The sequence below is a fragment of the Monodelphis domestica genome, chromosome 4 (genome assembly GCF_027887165.1).
Source record: "Monodelphis domestica isolate mMonDom1 chromosome 4, mMonDom1.pri, whole genome shotgun sequence".
NCBI classification, from domain to species: domain Eukaryota; kingdom Metazoa; phylum Chordata; class Mammalia; order Didelphimorphia; family Didelphidae; genus Monodelphis; species Monodelphis domestica.
The window spans coordinates 380,570,046-380,591,430 of NC_077230.1; the positions used below are offsets into that span (position 1 = coordinate 380,570,046).

Consider the following 21,385-nt stretch of genomic DNA (forward strand, 5'->3'; position numbering starts at 1 on the left):
CAAGGCCTTGGGCCTTTGGCCCAGCCTAAGCAGAGTGGGTATTTAAGCCCTATTCCCTTCTCTCCCCTTTCTCTCTCTCTCTCTCTCTCTCTCTCTCTCTCTCTCTCTCTCTCTCTCTCTCTCTCTCTCTCTCTCTCTCTCATACCTTTCTTCCTACTGTTTGTAATTAAAAACTCCATAAAAGGTTGACTGCTGACTTGAGTTTTCATTTAGGAATTACATAGCTGAATTCCTTGGCGACCTTAAATTAATATATATCAGTCTTTTAAAGTGATTTCCATATCACACCCTCTTTCCTTCTCTCCCTCTCTCTCTCCCTCTAATATTTTCTTCCTCCTGTTGTAATTAAATCACCATAAGAATTTGGCAGCTGACTTGGGTATTTTATTATTTGGGATTTCCCTTGGCGACCATTTAAATTTAGATTTTTTCAGTCTCAGCCCTAATATTCACCCTTTACATTACTCAGAGTCTGGGTCATTCCCACCCAAAGTCCTGCCCCATCATCTGGTAGAATTTAAGGCTGAAGGGCCAATAAAACTCTTGCTGGAGCTGGACCACATGCTCCTCACTGTGGGGATAAGGTCATCCCTTGGACTTGCCCACGCATGGAGAGTAGCTGCTGCCTTCTGGCTTCTTCAGCCAGGGGAAGCCTTTGGTCTCATTGAAATAGAAGTGCTTGTCTGTCATGACCTCTTCAGGCCCAGGAAATCCTGCACTCAGCCCATCTCTCGGGCTCTGTCGCTCACCAGCCTCTCACTACTCACAGTAGAAAGTGGGACAGCAAATACTGCAGCCAGTTGTCCAGATGTTTGGTGTAATTGCCAATGCGCTCAGCATTCCAGGGGTATCTACTAGTCCAGTGCTGCCATTGCGGAAGGCCAGTGCTTGGAAGCTAGGAATGGATGGGATCTTGGGCAATGTCTGAGTATAATCTGAAATGGCCCGTGTAACAGGGTTTCACAGGGTTTCCTACAACCACAATCAGTTGGTGTCCTGGGGCATGTTGTGGATGTGCCCAGCAGCCTCCTTTGTAACAAAATAGCTGGGGTCTTCTCCAGGGTGATCTGGCCATCCAATGTCCATGGCATCAGGCATCAGAGCCCCTTGTAGCACCTGTCAAAGAAGTGGGGCTCAGTGCCGAGAGCTCGGACGTGGGGTGCACCCTCAGAAACTCCAGCAAGGCTCACGTGCCACCCTTCTTCACACCCAGGATGAGTGCCTGTGGGAAGCTCTGGCTCCGGAAACTGCTGACCAGAGGCAGCCGGGCTCCGCCATGCTCCACCACGCTCCACCTCTGGCTCGGGGGGAACCTCAGACTCAGCTGCAGCTACTGGGAGGAACGGTCCAGGCCCGCAGTGCCAAGGATGGCGACTGAGGGTTGCGAGTGGCTGGGGGCACCATGGGCTGCAAAGGGGAGGGGGGCTAGCGGGGGCGCAAAGGCCAGACAGGCAATAGAAAAAGTAGGTGCTCAGTAGGAGCACAGAGAGCAGCAGTGGCCCCCCTCCCCCTCTGCCACTGCCTTCACTGCTGCCCATCAAGCCTAGCAGCGCCCTGAGCGGGCAGCCCGGGCCTAAATCGGTCCCTGACAGCTTTCTGCATCTGCATCCTGTACTCCTCTCGCTGCCAACCAATGAAAGAGGTGCCCCTTCCGAAGGGCATTGGGGGCTGGATAAATGACCTCAGGGGCCCCCAGTTTGGGGACCCCTGCTTTAGATCATTATTCTTTTTGTGGGAGAGGCCCTGTGGAGCAGGGGATAGAGACCTGTCTTTGAGACCTGGGTTCATAGAAGCATAGATTCAGAGCTCAAATGACTTCTGTGATCCTTTAGTCCAATCTCCTCATTTTAAGTTGAGAAAACTGAGACCCAGAATGGTTATCACGTGCCTGAAGTTACACAGGTAGTAACCAGCAAAACTAGAATTTGAACTCAGATTCTTTGACTCTAAATCCAGTCTGCTTTCCACTATATTTCTGATACAGCTGGGCTGTGGGGCTCTGGGCAACTCCTTGATAGCAACAGATGACCCCTCAGGGCCACCAGGCAACTTTTAAGACTGTGAATTGCAGACCAGCTAATAACATAAACTGGTAGAATGAATTACTTTACCTTATAATAATGAAGTCACAGGCTCACTCCACTGTGCCACTGCCTGGCAGACAGTAGGTTCATAATAAATGTTGATTAACTGACTACTACGGACTAGGCACTATATTTTATATATATAATGTAATGAATTAAGTTTGATAATATGTACTACATATGAAGTATTTGATGAATTTATTTACATGAAGGATACAATGAATTAAACAATCCATACTTGTAAAGAGGTAATATTTTATTGGGGGAGGCAAGTAAATATATAAACACATAAATATAGATAGATTGAAAAATAGATAGATAGATAGATAGATAGATAGATAGATAGATAGATGGATAGATAGATGGATAGATGGATAGATGGATAGATGGATAGATAGATAGATAGATAGATGGATGGATAGATAGATAGATAGATAGATAGATAGATAGATAGATGGATAGATAGATAGATAGATATAGATGGATGGATAGATAGATAGATAGATGGATGGATAGATAGATAGATAGATAGATAGATAGATATAGATGGATGGATGGATAGATAGATAGATAGATGGATGGATAGATAGATAGATAGATAGATAGATAGATAGATAGATATAGATGGATGGATGGATAGATAGATAGATAGATGGATGGATAGATAGATAGATAGATGGATAGATAGATAGATATAGATGGATGGATGGATAGATAGATAGATAGATAGATAGATAGATAGATAGATAGATGGATAGATAGATGGATAGATAGATGGATAGATAGATGGATGGATAGAACCTATTTAAAGTGAAGAAATACAAGTTAGTTTGGCAGAAGAGCCCTAGCAGCTGGGGGAACCAGGAAATTCTCCATGGAGAAAGAAAGTGGTTTTGAATTGTGCCTGGAAGAAGAGGGACCCTCATAGGGTAGAAGTGAGGATAGATGCGCATTCCAGGAGGGGGAGAGGGCCAGGTGCAAAAGTACATAAATGGGGCAGCTAGATGGCTAAGGGGATAAAGAGCTAGACCTGGAGATGGGAGGTCCTGTGTTCAAATTTGGCCTCAAACACTTCCTAGCTATATGACCCTGGGCAAGTCACTTAACCCCATTTGCTCATCCCTTACAGCTTTTCTGCCTTGGAACTGACACACAGTATCGATTACAAAACACACATTACAAGCACATAGATGAGAGATGGTGAAATGTTAGTCTCTGAGGAACAGAGAGACCAGGTTTTATTTATTTTGTTTTAACATTTATATCATCCATTGTTTATCAGCTCTTTCTAACAAGAGAGACTTCTTGTCTAACTTGTACTTCCACCAAAATCTTTTCTTCTCTTCCCCCAACTTAAAAAAAAAAAGAAAGAAAAACAAAACTCTTGGGACAAATGCAAGGTCAAGGAAAAGAATTTCCACATTGACTGTGGCCAGAAATGCATGTCTCATTCAGGTAACTTGTATGGAATCAGAGTAAGAAGCCTTTCTTTTCCTTAAGCCCTTACTTTCTGTCTTTAAGACAGAAGGGTGAGGCAATCTGGGTTAAGTGACTTGCCCAGGGTCACACAGCTAGAAAGTGAGAGACCAGTTTTGATGGATCATAGAGTTCAGGAAGGGAAATAATGTCCAATGAGAGTAGAAAGGTAGTTTGGAACAAGGTGGTGTGGGTCTTTCAAAGCTAAATGGAGGAGTTTTTCTATTTTATCCAAGAGGCAAAAGGGAATCTGAGCTAATTGGATAGGAGAGTGATATAGCTGAAGGAAAATCATTTTGACAGCTATGAGAAGGATGGAAGGTAGAGGAGTGAGACTTGAGGTAGGAACAGCACACAGGAGGCTTCTATGAGAATCTGAGGGAGAAGTGGTGAGGAGCCAAAGGAAGTTGGCAGTGGTGTGAGCCAGATGAAGGGATCAGGTGCGAAAGATGTTGGAAGGTAAAAATAGCTAGATTGTCAACTGACTAGACATGTAGGGTGAAGGCGAATGAAGGATTGAGGAGAGGATAAGGCTGAATTTATCAACCTGAGAGACTGAAGGAAATGATGGCGTCACTGGGGGAAATGAAGAATTTTGGAAGAGAAGTGAGTGTCAGGAGAAAGATAGGAAATTCTGTCTGGGGCATGTCTGTTGAAGGAATTAGGGTTGTTTGGCCAAGGGAGAAGATTTCAGGGGGGGGGGGGAATTAACACGATCTCTGGGTAAAGTGCTACCATGTGTTAGAGGGGTACCTTGGTGGCACAGTGGAGAGAATACTGGATCTGGAATCAGGAAGACTCCTCTTACTTACTGAGTTCAAGTCTGGCTTCAGACACTTACCAGCTATGTGACCCTGGGCAAATCACTTGACCCCATTAGCCTAGTTTTTGCCCTTTTAAAAATGTATAAAAGTAGATATATGTGTGACTAGGGGAAACTTTCACTCAGGACAAATCACCCCTCTGATGCCATAGCACAGCCAATGTGCAATATCATACTTCTTTCCAATAAATATATTGTCTTGACAGAGCATGTAGTTCTAACAGGCATCTATGCCGATTTCATGGTTATCAAGCTTCTTTCTGCTACCCTACTGTGCTTTAGTTCTTCAGAGCCTTCTCCTATTTTATCCATTCTCATCTATTAAGATACATAGTCTCCCTTTCAAAGTTTGTAACAGTTTCTTGCACCATAACTAAAGCTAAAGTCACCATATCTAGCTAAAAACTGTAACAAAAGTCAGAGCTCTCATAGACTAAGATGAATCTATTCTTTTCCTTGTGTTTGGTGCTGATTTTAAGTTTGTGGTCCTTTATAGCCTCCATATTTAGAGTGAAAAAAATCTTTGTGTTTCCATTTATTCTTAATTTTGATACTCTTCAAATTCATTTCAGAGACTGCAAAAGGAAAAGGAAAAAGAAAAAAAAGCAAACCAAAATCCCAAAATCTGATGTGATGGGCATGAAAATAAAGACAAACAAAAAACAAATGCTAAAAAAAGGCAAAAAACACACTTATTAGCTGTTTGGCCTTGAGCAAGTTATTAAACAACCTTAGGGGACAGAGCTAGAAAACACAGTAAATAAGAGTACCAGGCCTGGAATCCAAAGGACCTGGGTTCAAATATGACCTCAGTGTGTGACCCTGGAGAAGTCACTTAATCTAAACTGCCTACACCTTTCTGCATTTCTGCCTTATGAACAATAGATTTTTTTTTTAAACTCTTACCTTCCACTTCATAGTCAATACTGTGTATTGGTTTGTTGACTGGGAAAAAAACACAGAACTATTAAATAGTCAAAATCACTCTTTAATCAAGGGAAACTCGCATGTGACAAGGTCAAACCAGGAGCCTTCACCCTTAAGCTAAGTAAACTGGGGTTCATTTAATCTTTCTAGGCTACAAGTTTGGGGCCTTCCAGATTCCAAGTTGTCAGGTTTCAAGGCAGAAGAGTGGTAAGAGCTAGGTATTGGAGGTTAAGTGACTTGCCCAGGGTCACACAGCTATGAAGTATCTGAGGTCATATTTGAATCTAGGACATCTGTCTCTAGGCCTGGCTCTCAATCCACTGAGCTCCCTAGCTGCCCCCTGAACAATAGATTTTAAGACAGAAGGTAAGAGTTAAAAAAAAAAAAAACCACAAAGCATCTGTAAAATTAGGAGGTTGGATTAGATAGTTTCTGGAGTTCCTTCTAGCTCTAGATCTATGATAAAATATAGGTCACTGCCTTCTAGTCTTCTGACCCACATTCTATCTACAACATAACCCCCTGACTTTTGCCCTTTATGCAATATGTACCAGTATGAAGGCTGAGACAACAGATTTTATCTAGTACAGTTTAACTGGATTGGAAGCATCTGGGTGGGTTTCTATTTCCAAAAGAGTGTGCTTTTAAGTGAATGGGGATGCTGAATAACCTGGGTTTTACATCTCTTCACAGATGCAGTACTGTCATGAAAGAAAGATATTCTCCCTCTTGGTCTTGTTTCTTCCTCTATAAAATGGAGGTAATAAACAATGCTTGCAGTACTCAGCTAGGATCACAGGATTTTGTGCCATCCTTGCGCAGAGACCATGCTAATCTTCTCTGTGTCGTTGTTCCAATTTTAGTATATATGCTGCTGAAGCAAGCACTAGGATCACAGGATTTCAACATGAAAATGATTTCAGAAACCATCTGGTCCAACCACTCATTTTTAGAGAAGGAAACTGAAGTCCAGGGTGAGGAAATAATTGACCCAAATTATCTAGATATAATGGAGACAGTATTCAAATCTTAATCTTATGAATTCCAATTCAGTGGCTTTTTTTCCCCCTTTCTTTTAGGTTTTCTTTCAAATGAGAAGCACACACTTTCCTAGGTGTTAAAAAAACAATAGAACCGGATCTGGCTCTTTCAGAGACTACCCCGGGGCATCACCTCGGCAAGAAGTGCAGCGGAAGGTTACTGTAAAGATTAACAAAAGTACTCTTAACCGGGACTATAAACTGTAACTCCCCCTTTCTCTCTATCAGAAAGGGCGTGTCCTTTTAGGCCCACCAGAGGGAGCAGCAGCACCGTATCCCAAGCCTGGCCTAAAAGGCCAATGGGAGATGTAGGCTTGGAAAGCCTAGCGCAAAGAAAGAAAGGTGGAATCGCTTTGCCTCTGGGAATTGTAGTCCTTTCGCCGGAAAGCCTGCTCTCACGAAGTGGTGCACAATGTCTTTTGGGAATTGTAGTAATGACCCGAGGTCCAGCCAGGTTTCCTCAGCGTCCGCCGCCCTCACGCTCTCTTCTGGGAACTCTAACTCCCAGAAGGCAGCGGGGCTCAGGGAGGAGTCACTACTCTCAACTCTTGCGGAAACGAGGAAGTGAGTGGTCGAATTCTTGAGGGGTCATCCGAGGCGGGGTGAGTGTGACTTGTTGGGACCCTGCACCCCATCTTGAGTCTCTTAATAGATACCTCCTATGACCCCTTCTCCTTGATCCCGAAACACCGACCCTGTCATAGCCGCCTCTTACTGACCCTCTAAGTGACCCCCAAATATTCTTCACTGTCCCGCCTTACTGATACCCCAGCCCATCAGGAACCCCCAGCAACTCCACAGACTTCTTACTAGTACTTTTAATGATTCTCCAAGACTACTCACAGTCCCTTTACTGACTCCTTCAAAGCCTTTAGTGAACCCCCCACGACTCTTCTCAGCTCCCCTTACTGATATCCTAGCCTTTCAGTGACCCCCTAAAACTCACAGCCCCGTTAGTCTTACATTCAGTGACCCCCTCAATGAAACCTCATGACTCCTCACATCCATCTGACACCTCAGCTCCTCATAGCCCCCTTATTGATACCTACGTAAACCCCTCAGTGATCTTCAGTATCTCTCAGTCCCCTTATTGATACTCCAGCCCTTCAGTGACCTTACAGACTCCTTGAATTCTTCTTTACAGCCATACTCTACTCCCTTACTAACACTCCCAAACCCTTATGTGACCACTAAAGATTCTTCCTAGCCACCATCACATTCTCCTTACTGACACTCCCATATCTTTCAGTGATTCCCCCATTGACTCCTCAGAGCTCTCTGATCACCTCCTTACTGACACCTTCAAATCCCTCAGTGAAATCCCATGGCTCCTCACAGCCTCTGTACTGGCATCCCCCAAGCCCCTCAGTGACCCCTAATGATTCTTCATAGCCTTCTCACAGCTCCCTCACTGACATCCCCCAAATCCCTCAGTAATCCTAAAGACTCATTATAGTCTCCTCACTGACATTCCTCAAGTTTCTCAGTGGCCCTTAATGACTTCTCAATGCCCCTGCCATACTCCTTACTGATTCCCTCATACCTTTCAGTAACTTTCATAACTCTCCCCTAATATCCCTCAGTAATCCCGATGGCTTCTCATAGCCCCTCTCACAGTCCTTTTACTAACCCACCTCAGATCCCAAAGGTACCCCCTCAATGATTCGTTATAGCCCTTTTACTGACATCTCCCAAACTCCTCAGTGACCCCCAATAATGCAACCCCCCACTTCTCAGTCACCCTTTTAAATTCTCATATCCTCCTTTTACTGCCCCATATTTGACCCTCCTCAAACCTTTCACTGACTCTCCCTAATGTTTTCTAATATCCTCCCTTACATCCCTGCTCCCTGACCCCTCTCAGATCCCTCATTGACTGTTCCTGGTTCTTCAGCCTTTCTTCTGGTCTCTCTCTTGATTTCTCCAGTGACCCTCCACTGACCCCTTGAGCCCTTCATAGACACTACCTCACACACTGACAAGTACAGTTTTGTTGGGGAATACAAAAAGATTGTGTGAGATAGGAACACGGGGAGATAAGGCTGAAGATGTGGAGGGACTCCAATTTTGGAGACCCATGAAGGACAGGATAAAGAATTTGGACTTTATCCTGTGGGAAGTTGGAGAGCTATTGAAGATTTTTGAGCAAAAGAGTGGTTGGATCAGAACTATGCATTAGAAAGATTAATGGGCCAAAGTGTGCTAGATAGATTGGAGATTGAGAGGCTGGGGACAGAGCCTAGATAGGATGCTGCAACCTTGGGGGAGAAGATAAGGGTCTGAAATTGGGTAGCCATTGTGGAAGTAGTAAGGTACTAGAACAGGAGAAATTTGGCCTTTGGGAACTGAATGGTTCTACCACTCAGACTCCATCCCTTGACTGGGTGGTATCTCCATTTATATAAGGTGAGAATAGTTTCTTATCTCATCTCATTTCTTCCAGAGACAAAACAGAATCAAGTTCCCCAAGAATTTTGCCTCAAAGGAGTCAGTCACCTGGGCCTTCCTTCTTTTAAACTCCATTTTGAATAGGAAATTGATATTGGCATTGATAAAAGCTTTACCAGCCACTTTGGATGGCCATCATCTTTTTACAAGTCTTTTATTGATTCTGCTGCCCAATCCATCAGAGTCCCATGAACAGATGGACAGATCGTGGAATTGAGTCTGGTACCTAATCCGTTTTTGAGCCCCTTTCAGTGGGGTAGGGACATTCTAAGTTCTAAAAGAGCTCAGAGCAGAGCAGCCCCTGTGCTAAATAGATTGGTTGTGAAAGATTAAAGGAGCTTGGGGATAGGGACCTGGGCCAGGGATCATTTAAAGGAGAAATAGCACCTTGAAGTATGGAGGAATAAGAAAAGAAAAAAAAGGGGGGGTGGACAAGACCTTCAATCAACAATCTTAAGTACCTACTCTGAGCAATAAATGTCTTTCCCACTTATTAAGCTACAAACTCCTTGAAAGAAAAGTTTGTAATCCAATCCAAACCTCTCATTTTACAAATGAGGATACTGAAGCCTGGAGATGTGACTTACCCAGTCCCACAGGTAGCTGTGCTAGAATTTTAACTTGGAACCTCTTATTTCAAATCCAACTTTTCCTTCACTGTGCTGTTTCCTCCCTATTTTCCACACTTCATCTACTGGGTCATTGATACCAAACTCAAATAGAAATGATTGTACATGCTGATCCCCAGGTCACATGTTAACAAAAAACCACATGTTAACATTATCTGTTCTATTATAGTTTTATTTATTTTCTTAAATATTTCACAATTATGTTTCAGTCTGGTTCAGGCTGCATTTGAAACTGTTTGCAGCAGGTTGAATGTATGCCATCCCTGTCCTAGAATACTAGAAGATGAAATTTGAAAGGTAGTCAGATGATGAGGAACCTTGAATGCCAGGTAAGGAGTCTTTTATCTTCTTGACCACCATAGGGAGCAGGAAGAGTTACACAATTTGTGTGTTTGGAAGATTAATCTATTAGTCCATGCAGGATGGAGTTCAGAAAGCTGAAGGCAGGGAAGCAAATAGTAGATGTTATGAATGCAGATTAAGTGGAAGCAAAAGAATTTATCAAGTTAGGGAGACTGTGTAGAATAGTAGAAGAGACACTGGATTCGGAGGCAGAGTATCTGGGTTTGAATTCTGGATTTTACTTATAAGCTGTAAAGCCACAAGCAAATCACTTTGCCTCATATCTCAGTTTCCTTCACTAATTCTTTTGTGATTCACAGTTATCTTGAGGATAAATTTCTTGGCATTTAAGGCCCTCTACAGTCTGGCTCCAACTTACCTTTCCAGCCTGATTTTATATTATTAATTGCCCTCCTGAGCTTTCAGTTCCAGCCAAGTCACTATCTATTCCCCAAATGCAGCATTCCATCAACATTCTATGATTGCAGACTGCCCAATGCCTGGGCTGCACTCCTCCTTAACTTTGTCCCTCACAATTCTTCTCTTCCTAAGGGCTCTTGCCCTCTGTTTAGATGGCACCTCCTTCGTGCAGCATACTTTTATCCTTCTTTCCCTACCCTATTTGTTGTGCTCTCTCTACCTTCTAGTCATCTTGTATTGACTCATATCTGAGCACATATTATATTCCCCAGCAGAATGAGCCACCATGAGGTTGAGGGACTCTGTTGCCTCTCCATCCCATCTGTGCACCTTGAGTTAGTTTTATGTAATGGGCATTTAATAAACATTTACTGAATCAAGTTAAATTGGAGACTATCTACACTATTGACCTCTGAAGATGATTGCAAAAAAAAGCATTTTGGAAATCTTCAAGCCTATAAAAATAGAAATTATTACTTCCCTCACAGATCAACTAAAAAGATGTAATAATAACTCATATTTTAGTGCTTTTTAAGTAAGCACTCATCATAACTGCTCTGTTAGGTAAGTGATACAAGTATTATCTCCATTTTACAGATGAGGAAACTGGATCAAAGTGGATAATTGACTTGCTCTAATCCTACCACTGAGGCAGGGTTGATAGCTCACATTTATATAGTGCTTTAGGGTTTGCAAAGCACTTCATGTACATTATCTCATTTAATCCTTGCAACTACTCTATGAGTTGATGGTATTATTAACCCTATTTGACAGAGAAAGAAACTGAGGCTTTGGGAGATTAAGTGATTTGATGGATGCCACATAGCCAGAGTATCCGATGGAGGAATTAGTTCTTCCTGACATCAAGTCCACCACCCTACTTTAGAAATGACTTTTGCAAACTATGAAGTGATGTAGAACTAGTCAGTCGGCACTGGTGGTATTCAAAGAAAGGCACATGGTCGCTGCCCTCAAGGAACTCCAATTTAATAGGGGAGATAATGTACAAGTAACTGTGTCTCTGTAATTCTCTGTCTCTCTCTCTCTCTCTCTACCCAGCCCCCAATATATATGTAGTATAAATGGAAGGCAGTCCCCAAGGAATGGACTAGCATTGAAGGGCACTGAAGGGGAATCAGGGAGGGCTTCTTCCAGAAGGTAGCTGTAGGCTTCAAGGAAGCCAGGAGGCAGACCTCCTGTATGGAAGGGATGGAAGACCATCAGAGAAAAGGATATGGAGGTTTATGGGTGAAGAACGCCAAGCTGGCCAGTGTGACTGAATCCCAGAGGGGATTAAGAAGTGTCAGAAGCCTGGAAAGTTAGGAAGGGGTCAGATGATGAAGCGCTTTAAAAGCCAAGCAGAGAATTTTATATGTGATCAAGGATCTTTTGCCTTTCTCAGTATCCCCAGTGTTTAACACAGTGCCTAGCATTTAACAGGCCCTCAATAAATATTTATTGATTGACTGAATGATCCTGGAGATACAAAGGGCGCCTTTGGTGTTTATCAAGTAGGAGGTGACAACAGTCTGTACACTAAAAAGATCACTGATAGCTGGACTAGAGTGGGGAGACATTTGAGGGAGGAAGACCAACACTGGTTATGTAATGTTGTTGTAGGCTTTTGTAGTAGTCCAGATCAGGGGTACTGAGGACCTGTGCCATGGTGCTGACTGTCAGAGGAGAGAAGGCCAGCATTTACAAAAGATATTATAAAGGTAGAGGTGATCCGACATGACCACAGATTGGATACATGGGTGAGGGAGAGTGAGGAGTCAAGGATGACACTGGGTGATTAGGACAATGGTGGCTCCCTCCATAGTAACAGGGATTCTGGTAGGACTTAGGAAGAGAGATGATGTGTTCTGTTTTAGACCTGTTGAGTTTGAAGTGTGTACAGGGTATCAAGTTTGAAACATCCATATACAACTCTAGATTATATTATAACTACAGACACAAACTGAGCACGGGTGCTCTTTATTTTCCTAGGTATGACTGTCACCCCAGTACATGTTATTACATAGGCATATTAGCTATCTCATCTCCTCCTTCGACCTTGGCTATGAACCTTTCTATCTCTTGTTCACACGTTGGCAAAAGAGAGAAGAATGCCTTGGCTTTACAACATCAGAATTTGTTGTTGTTCAGTTGTGTCAGACTCTTCCTGACCCATTTGGGATTTTCTTGGCAAAGATACTGGAATAATTTGCCATTTCTTTCTCCAGGTAATTTTTCAGATGAGGAAACTGAGGCAAAGGGTGAAGTGACTTCCTCAGTGTCACATCTGTCTGAGGCCAGATTTGAACTCAGAAAGAGGAGTCTTTCTGACTCCAAGTCTGGCACTCTCTCCACCATACCAGTGATGGAGAACCTATGGCACATGTGCCAAAGACAGCATGCAGAGAGCTCTCTGTGGGCACGTGGCCACCCTCCCCACCCCAGTTTGTTACTAGAAAGGCAAAGGGACTTGGGTGGAGCTGCTCCCCACCCCCTCTCCACTGTCCCTGACATTTTTCCACATCCCCCACCCTCAGCCCAGCAGCCTAATGGGAGCGCACAGTGGGTAAGGTGGGCAACTCACAGGTGGCAGAGCTGGAAGGGAAGAGTACTCAGGCCACCCTCAGGGGGGAAGGGTATGACACTTAGTCTGGGGGGGAGTGGAGCCAGCATTCCATCTCTAAAAGGTTCACCATCACTGCACTATCCCATCTAGCTGCCCATGACATATGAATAGTATTTCTCATCTAGCCCCAGAGTATAACAGGACAGACATGGTGTCCTATAAGGGCTCCAGAGGCCAGGGTCATGGGTTCTCTCACCCTTTGGACTCTATAGTTGTGTTTACTTTTGTAGCTGCCCTTTGGTAGCTGGGACCAAGCATCCAGCCGAGTCAGCACAATCCACCAGCCTGGAAAAACCATTCAAATGTGCACATCCCCTGACAGTGAGTCAGTATTGGCCTCTTTCTGTATGTGGGAAGTTATTTATTTATTTTTTAATAATAGCATGGGACTACTGTGATGAAGTTCAGTCTGCTTCAGCCTGGGGCAAAAACAACCCCCCCCCCCCAAATGTTCACTTTCCCAAAGCCAAATAGAAATGGCTTTTTAGCTTACCCATGGGCTTGCTTCTTCCATTAGCAGGGATGACTGAAAGTTGACAGTTTTTCCCTTGAGTCCAACTGTGTCTGGGAAAGAAGAAAAGGGTATCATCTCTAGAAAAAAAAGAAAAAGAAATGGGGGGGGGGTGTAGTTCAAACTTGAACCCTGAGGGGCAGATAGGTAGCACTGTGGATAGAGTTCCAAGGTTGGAGTTGGAAAGACCTGAGTTCAAATCTGGCCTTATACTTCCTGGTTGTGTGACTGTGGACAAGTCACTTATCCCCAATGGCCTAACCCTTGCCACTCTACTGTCTTAGATTTGATGCTGGGACAGAAGGTAAGGGTTTGGGGGTTTTTGTTTTTAATTCCAACCTGTGATTTGGCCCCTTGTACATGAAATACCTATTTTTAATTCAATTCAGTTAACATTTATTGAGTTTCTGCTATTTGCAAGGCACCATGCTTGAGCTGCAAAGACACCAGTTTAACAGTCCTTATGGAATCTAATGGTCTACTGGCTCCAACATAAGCACAATTAGTATAATACAAGGTAAACTGAGGGAGGCCATACTTAAGGAGGGGGCTGGAGGTGGGAGAGATCTGGGAAAGCTTCACAGAGAAGAAGGTGGCACCTCAGCTAAGTCTTGAAGGAAGTCAGAAACTGAGAGGCCAAGATGAGGAGAGGAGTACATTGTCAGGGACAACAGGGGATGGCTTGTGAGAATGTTTGGAGGCTGGAAATGGTGAATCCAGTTTGGGAAATAATATTCCAGTTTAGCTGAAACAGTGAGTTTGGGAAGGGAAGTAACATTAGGGAGGAGCCAGATTGTGAAGGATCAAAGGTAAGTAGTTTTCATTTTCTCTTAGAGACCATGGGGAGCCACAGAAGGTTTTTGGGTGTGGAAATGACTCCATCTTTGCCTTAAGAATTATTTTGGCAGAGGTGTGTGTGAAAGACAACTGATAGAGACTGGCAGCACAGAAACCAATGAGGAGGTCTTTACAATAATTCAAGTGGGAGGTGCCCAGGAATTTGAACCAGGCCAATTCTAAGGGAACAGGAGGAAAGCTCCAAGAGATAGGGGCTTAGGCTTGGATTCCTCCTATAGATTTACCAGATTCTGATTTGTACTCTACTCAGTCTACATGTGTCTGAGCAAAAACTGTGTGCAGACAAACTGCCTACCTCCTCCTCCTCCTCTTCTGCCCAGACTTGGCAATGGTTCCTGGGCTGACATTAGAGACCAGAGTAAACCTAGGAAGAACTGAGCATTCCCTAGATGGAACAGGTAGGCATTCTATAGGTGAAGATAAGATTTGAAAACACTCCAGGGGCCCGGCATTGATACACAAGGTCCTAATGGACCCATGATGAATCCCTAGACTTGGAGGCAAACAGAATACCCAAGAGCCGAAAGCTCTCATTCTTCATCCCCTTCTGCAGACAGGCTCACCCAGGTGCTTGGCTCCTTGGGCATTCTCTTCTTAGTGTCCACCCTCACTCCAGTTTTGCTGCTATGGAATTTCTCCTCTCTTCTGCCTCCTGGCCCATCCCCTTAGGGCCAGGCTCTCTGTTTGCCAGGATGACAGTAGGCTACTTGAGTAACCTCACTCTACTGACATGCCAATGCAGGGCAGTAAACATTTAGCAAGTGTCTGCTGTGGGCCCAACCTCAGGATGCTGATACTCCAACAAGCATGCGGGAGAAATATAATGGGGGCATAAAGTAGTATGACACAACTGAGAAGGAGATAGATAGATTCTCAGAAGTCCAGATTGTGAGAGATTTGAGGAGAGACACACCATTTTCATCTGAGGAGAGGAAATAGGGAAGCTTTATGAAGGAGATGGTATCTGAGTGAGGCCCTGAAGGAAGGAAGGGACATTAATGAATAGAGAGGAGATCTGTGTGTTGCATGGAAGAAAGTATGAGAAAAGACCCAGAGAAAGAAGAAGATGAGATGAAAATGGGGAGAATTTGGGCAGGAAGGAAAATTCATGAAGGAGAATAATGTGAGATAAGGTTGAATGGTCCTCTGGATCCTGTTTGTGGAAGGTCTTGAATGTCAGAACTAGGAGCTTGTACTAGATTTAGCAAGCAATAGGGAGCCACTGTAGTTTTAGTTTTTAAAACACTTATCTTCTTAGAATCAGTACTAAGTATTGGTTCCAAGGCAGAAGAGCAGTAAAGGCTAGGCAGCTGGGGTCAAGTGACTTGCCCAGGGTCACCTAGCTAGCTTCCCCCCCACCATAGGCTTTTGAGTAGAGAAGGGGCAGGGCTAAGAGATATGTATTAATCAAATTGCTTCATCAGAGAGATGCAGAGATTAAAAGCAGGAATAGTAGTTATGATGCTATTATAAAAGTCCAGGTAGGGGGGAAAAGGGGGAAACAATTAAGAATAACTCCTTTTTTTATTTAATTTTTTTTTGTTACAATACTCACTTTATTTCCCTCCCTCCTCTCCACCCACCCTTCCCACAGCTGATGCACAGTTTCATTGGGACTTGTGTCCTTGATCAGAACCTATTTCCATGTTGTTATTTGCACTAGGATGTTCATCCAGAGTCTACATCCCCAACCATATCCCTTTGACCCATGTATTCAAGCAGTTGTTTTTCTTCAGTACTTTTACTCTAGCAGTGTTTCCTCTGGATGTGGAAAGTGTCCTTTCTGGAGTTGGATCAATTCACAACACCAGCAATACATTAATGTCCCAATTTTGCCACATCCCCTCCAGCATTCATTACTTGCCTTTGCTGTCATGTTAGCCAATCTACTAGGTGTGAGGTGATACCTCAGAGTTGTTTTGATTTGCATTTCTCTGATTTTTAGAGATTTAGAACACTTTTTCATGTGCTTATTAATAGTTTTGATTTCTTTAACTGAAAATTGCCTATTCATGTCCCTTGCCCATTTTTCAATTGGAGAATGGCTTGATTTTTTGTACAATTGGTTTAGCTCTTTATAAATTTGAGTAATTAGACCTTTGTCAGAGGTTTTTGTAATGAAGATTGTTTCCCAATTTGTTGCTTCCCTTCTAATTTTGGATGCATTAGTTTTGTTTGTACAAAAATTTTTTAATTTGATGTAATCAAAATTATTGATTTTACATTTTGTGATTTTTTTCTAGCTCTTGCTTGGTTTTAAAGTCTTTCCTTTCCCAAAGATCTGACAAGTATGCTATTCTATATTCGCCTAATTTGCTTATAGTTTACTTCCTTATATTCAGGTCATTCACCCATTCTGAGTTTATCTTGGTGTAGGGTGTAAGATGTTGATCTAAACCTAATCTCTCCCATACTGTCTTCCAATTTTCCCAGCAGTTTTTTTTATCAAATAGTGGGTTTTGGTCCCCAAAACTGGGAACATTGGGCTTATCATAGACTGTCTTGCTGAGGTCATTTTCCTCAAGTCTATTCCACTGATTCTCCTTTCTGTCTCTTAGCCAGTACCAAATTGTTTTGATAACCACTGCTTTATAGTATAGTTTGAGATCTGGGACTACAAGTCCTCCTTCCTTTGCAGTTTTTTTTTTATCTTGATTTCCCTGGATATCCTTGATCTTTTGTTCTTCCAAATGAACTTTGTTATGGTTTTTTTCTAATTCAGTAAAAAGGTTTTTTTGGTAGTTCAATGGGTATGGCACTAAATAAGTAAATTAATTTGGGCAGGATTGTAATTTTTATTATGTTAGCTCATCCTACCCATGAGCAATCAATGTTTCTCCAATTGTTTAGATCTAGTTTTAATTGTGTGGAGAGTGTTTAGTTGTGTTCATATAGTTCCTGTGTTTGTCTCGGCAGATGGATTCCTAAGTATTTTATATTGTCTAGGGTGATTTTAAATGGAATTTCTCTTTCTAATTCTTACTGCTGAAATGGGTTGGAGATATATAGAAATGCTGATGACTTATGCGGGTTTATTTTGTATCCTGCGACTTTGCTAAAGTTGTTGATTATTTCGACACACTTTTTGGTTGATTCTCTAGGATTCTTTAAGTAGACCATCATGTCATCTGCAAAGAGTGATAACTTGGTCTCCTCATTACCTATTTTAATACCTTCAATTTCTTTTTCTTCTCTAATTGCTACTGCTATTGTTTCTAGTACAATGTTAAATAATAGAGGTGATAATGGGCATCCTTGTTTCACTCCTGAACTTATTGGGAAGGCTTCTAGTTTATCCCCATTGCAGATGATGTTTGCTGATGGTTTTAGATAGATACTGATTATTATTTTTAGGAAAGGCCCTTCTATTAAGAATAACTCACTTCTATAGTGTGTTAGGGTTTACAAAGCTTCCCCAACCCAATCTGGAGAGGCGGGTAGTGCCAGTATTATCTCTGTTGTAGAGATAAGATATCTCAATGTCAGTATTATTATTTCTGTTTTAGAGATGAGGAAACATAGCCTTTAGATAGGTAACGTGATTTGTTCATGTTTAATAGCCCAGAAAGAATCGGAGCTGAGATCTGAACCTGGGTCACTTAGTGTTTAATTGCTTCGTACATCTTCCCCACCTGAGGATGCTTCGTAGCAAGTGAATGAAATGCATGCCCAGTATGGTAAGGAGGGAAGAAAGGCTGGAGGAGTAGGTACTGCCCATAGGATAGAGAACTTTGAATACTGGGCTGAGGAATTCTGCAACACTAGGCCTAACTAATGGTTTCAGAAGCAGTAGCTCCCCATGCCAGCTGACTTGCCTTTCTTTCCTTTGCTTTCTCACCAGCCTAGGGAAGGTGGTTAAGAGGTCACTGTACTGAGACTTAAAAGACCTCAATTCCAGGCCTTATTCTGCCACTCCTTAGAGCAAACATATCAGTTCTGTGGACCCAGAATTTCTTCCTTTGTTTGTTTCTTTAACTTACTTTTTGTCTTAGTATCTAAGGTAGAAGAGTGGTCAGGGCTAGGCAATTGGGGGGGGGGGGGAGGAAGGGAGGGGAAGTTAAGTGACTTGTCCAGGGTCACATAGCTAGGAAGTGACTGAGGCTAGATTTGAATTAGGTGCTCTTGACTCTAAACCTGGTGCTCCACTCACTGAACCACCCAGCTGCCCCATGATTTCCTCCTTTTTAAAATGAGGGGGTTGGATTAGTTATCTTTTAAGTCCCTTTCTAGTGCTAACATACTATGTTCTAAGGCCCCTCCCAGCTCTAACATTCTCGGTTCTACCATCCCTTCCAGCCCTGACATTCTGTGATTCTTATCTGCCTCTTCTTATCTGTGGCCTATTTACTCATTTTTCAAAACCCAGCTGAGGCCCCAGTTCTTGTGAAACTGTTTCTGACTCTGCCCTGAGTTTGTGTCCTCCCTGTACTACTGTACTTGGGTTAGGGCTGGGGCTTAACACTTACCTGGCCCAGAATTGCATCATGCCTGGAAAATTCTGTAGTCTCAGCAGGATTATAAACTTCCTGAGGGTGGAGAGAGATTGCATACATATCTCTGAGGCTTCATCTTAATCTATTGACCTTAGTTCTACCTCTGTGTGGCTTTTCCTGCAACATATTCCAATTGGAGCCCTCTCACCTCTTGCCTATAGTTTTGTTTGTTTGTTTGTTTTTTAATGACCCCTACCTTCTTTCTAGTCTTAGATTGAAGAGCAGTGAGAACTAAGCAACTAGGGCTAAATGACTTGCCCAGCTAGGAAATATCTGAGGCCAGATTTGAACCCAGGCTTTAGGCCTGGTGTGCCACCCGGCTGCCCCTTACCTATATTATTTTAGTAGTCTCCTAATTGCCATTGAACTACCAAAAAACTTTTTTACTGAATTAGAAAAAAACCATAACAAAGTTCATTTGGAAGAACAAAAGATCAAGGATATCCAGGGAAATCAAGATAAAAAAAAAACTGCAAAGGAAGGAGGACTTGTAGTCCCAGATCTCAAACTATACTATAAAGCAATGGTTATCAAAACAATTTGGTACTGGCTAAGAGACAGAAAGGAGAATCAGTGGAATAGACTTGGGGAAAATGACCTCAGCAAGACAGTCTATGATAAGCCCAATGTTCCCAGTTTTGGGGACCAAAACCCACTATTTGATAAAAAAACTGCTGGGAAAATTGGAAGACAGTATGGGAGAGATTAGGTTTAGATCAACATCTTACACCCTACACCAAGATAAACTCAGAATGGGTGAATGACCTGAATATAAGGAAGTAAACTATAAGCAAATTAGGCGAATATAGAATAGCATACTTGTCAGATCTTTGGGAAAGGAAAGACTTTAAAACCAAGCAAGAGCTAGAAAAAAATCACAAAATGTAAAATCAATAATTTTGATTACATCAAATTAAAAAGTTTTTGTACAAACAAAACTAATGCATCCAAAATTAGAAGGGAAGCAACAAATTGGGAAACAATCTTCATTACAAAAACCTCTGACAAAGGTCTAATTACTCAAATTTATAAAGAGCTAAACCAATTGTACAAAAAATCAAGCCATTCTCCAATTGAAAAATGGGCAAGGGACATGAATAGGCAATTTTCAGTTAAAGAAATCAAAACTATTAATAAGCACATGAAAAAGTGTTCTAAATCTCTAAACATCAGAGAAATGCAAATCAAAACAACTCTGAGGTATCACCTCACACCTAGTAGATTGGCTAACATGACAGCAAAGGCAAGTAATGAATGCTGGAGGGGATGTGGCAAAGTTGGGATATTAATGCATTGCTGGTAGAGTTGTGAACTGATCCAACCATTCTGGAGGGCAATTTGGAACTATGCCCAAAGGGTGATAAAAGACTGTCTGCCCTTTGATCCAGCCATAGCACTGCTGGGCTTGTACCCCAAAGAGATAATAAGGAAAAAGACATGTACAAAAATATTCATAGCTGCGCTCTTTGTGGTGGCAAAAAGTTGGAAAATGAGGGGATGCCCTTTAATTGGGGAATGGCTGAACAAATTGTGGTATATGTTGGTGATGGAATACTATTGTGCTCAAAGGAATAATAAAGTGGAGGAATTCCAAGGGGACTGGAACAACCTCCAGGAATTGATGCATAGTGAGAGGAGCAAAACCAGGAAAACATCGTACACAGAGACTGATACACCATGGTACAATCGAATGTAATGGACTTCTCCATTAGTGGCAGTGCAGTGACCCTGAACAACTTGGAGGAATCTACAAGAAAAACCACTATCCACATTCGGAGGAAAAACTGTGGGAGTAGAAACACTGAAGAAAAACAACTGCTTGATTACATGGGTCAAAGGGATGTGGTTGAGGATGTAGACTCTAAATGAACATCCTAGTGTAAACAACAACATGGAAATAGGTTCTGATCAAGGGCACAAGTAATACCCAATGAAATTGTGGGTTGGATGTGGGAAGGATGGGTGGAGGGGAGGGAGGGAAACAACGGGATTATTGTAACTAAGAAATAATGTTCTAAATTTACTAAATAAACTAATTCAGATGGGAAAAAATAGTCTCCTAATTGTTCTTTCTCTAATCTATATTCTTTCTAATTCAATCCTTTCAACTGCCAAATTAATATTCCTAAAGTGTAGAGCTGACCATATCATTCCTCTGCTCAAGGAGCTCCAAGGGTTCCCTATTGCTTCCAGCATAAAATGCAGACTCCCATTGAGCATAAAGTCTTTCACAGTTTGACTCTCCCCTACCTTTCCAGGCTGATTGCACGATCACATTATGAACTTTATGTTCCAAGTAAACTGGCTTAATTGTTCTTCCCCATTTCAGCATTTCCCACCTCTGAGCCTTTGCAAAGTTTATTCCCTATGCAGAGTATTCCAACTTAAGTACATACTCCTCAGGACTTATCCAGATTCCTCTGATTAGTGTTTGCTCTCCCTCCTCCCTTTGCCTTTGCATTTACTCTGTGTGTGTGCATATACCTATATTTATTTAATAAACTTATGTGCATGTATTTCCCCCCAAAAGTATTTAAGCTCCTCAAGGGCAAAGACTGCATTTTTGTACCGTCGGCTGCTAGGACAGTGTCTGGCACAGAGAAAAGGGACTGTACCCAGGATTCCATTAGGCTAGGCAACTCTCAGATGAGAAAACTCTGAACTAATGCCTTAAGAGAGCTGCCTGCTTAGGAGGCTGAACAGATAAGTGA

The 21,385-nt window shown here is 42.5% G+C and overlaps 1 protein-coding gene, 1 non-coding gene and 1 pseudogene across 5 annotated transcripts in view; 1 reads left to right on the top strand and 2 right to left on the bottom strand.

Moving 5' to 3' along the window:
- Positions 1–477: 477 nt before the first annotated feature.
- Positions 478–1,225, bottom strand: LOC100014940 (heparan sulfate glucosamine 3-O-sulfotransferase 6-like; annotated as a pseudogene).
- Positions 1,226–6,087: 4,862 nt separating this feature from the next.
- Positions 6,088–6,197, bottom strand: LOC130454130 (U6 spliceosomal RNA). Its single transcript, XR_008911814.1, has one exon. It is a non-coding gene; the product is annotated as a U6 spliceosomal RNA (small nuclear RNA).
- A 628-nt stretch (positions 6,198–6,825) lies between these two features.
- Positions 6,826–21,385, top strand: part of PAFAH2 (platelet activating factor acetylhydrolase 2) — a 35,901-nt gene continuing 21,341 nt past the window's right edge. Inside the window, exon 1 of one of the 4 annotated variants that reach the window (XM_056795507.1) lies at positions 6,826–6,952. Coding sequence is in view for 1 of the 4 variants with exons in the window: in XM_007491338.3 (XP_007491400.2) it covers positions 9,750–9,756 (7 nt within the window). In the remaining 3 variants the exon portion in view is untranslated. Of the gene's footprint in view, positions 6,953–9,616; positions 9,757–21,385 lie in introns of those variants that run through there. The other 3 variants (XM_056795509.1, XM_056795508.1, XM_007491338.3) reach the window with 3 other exon arrangements.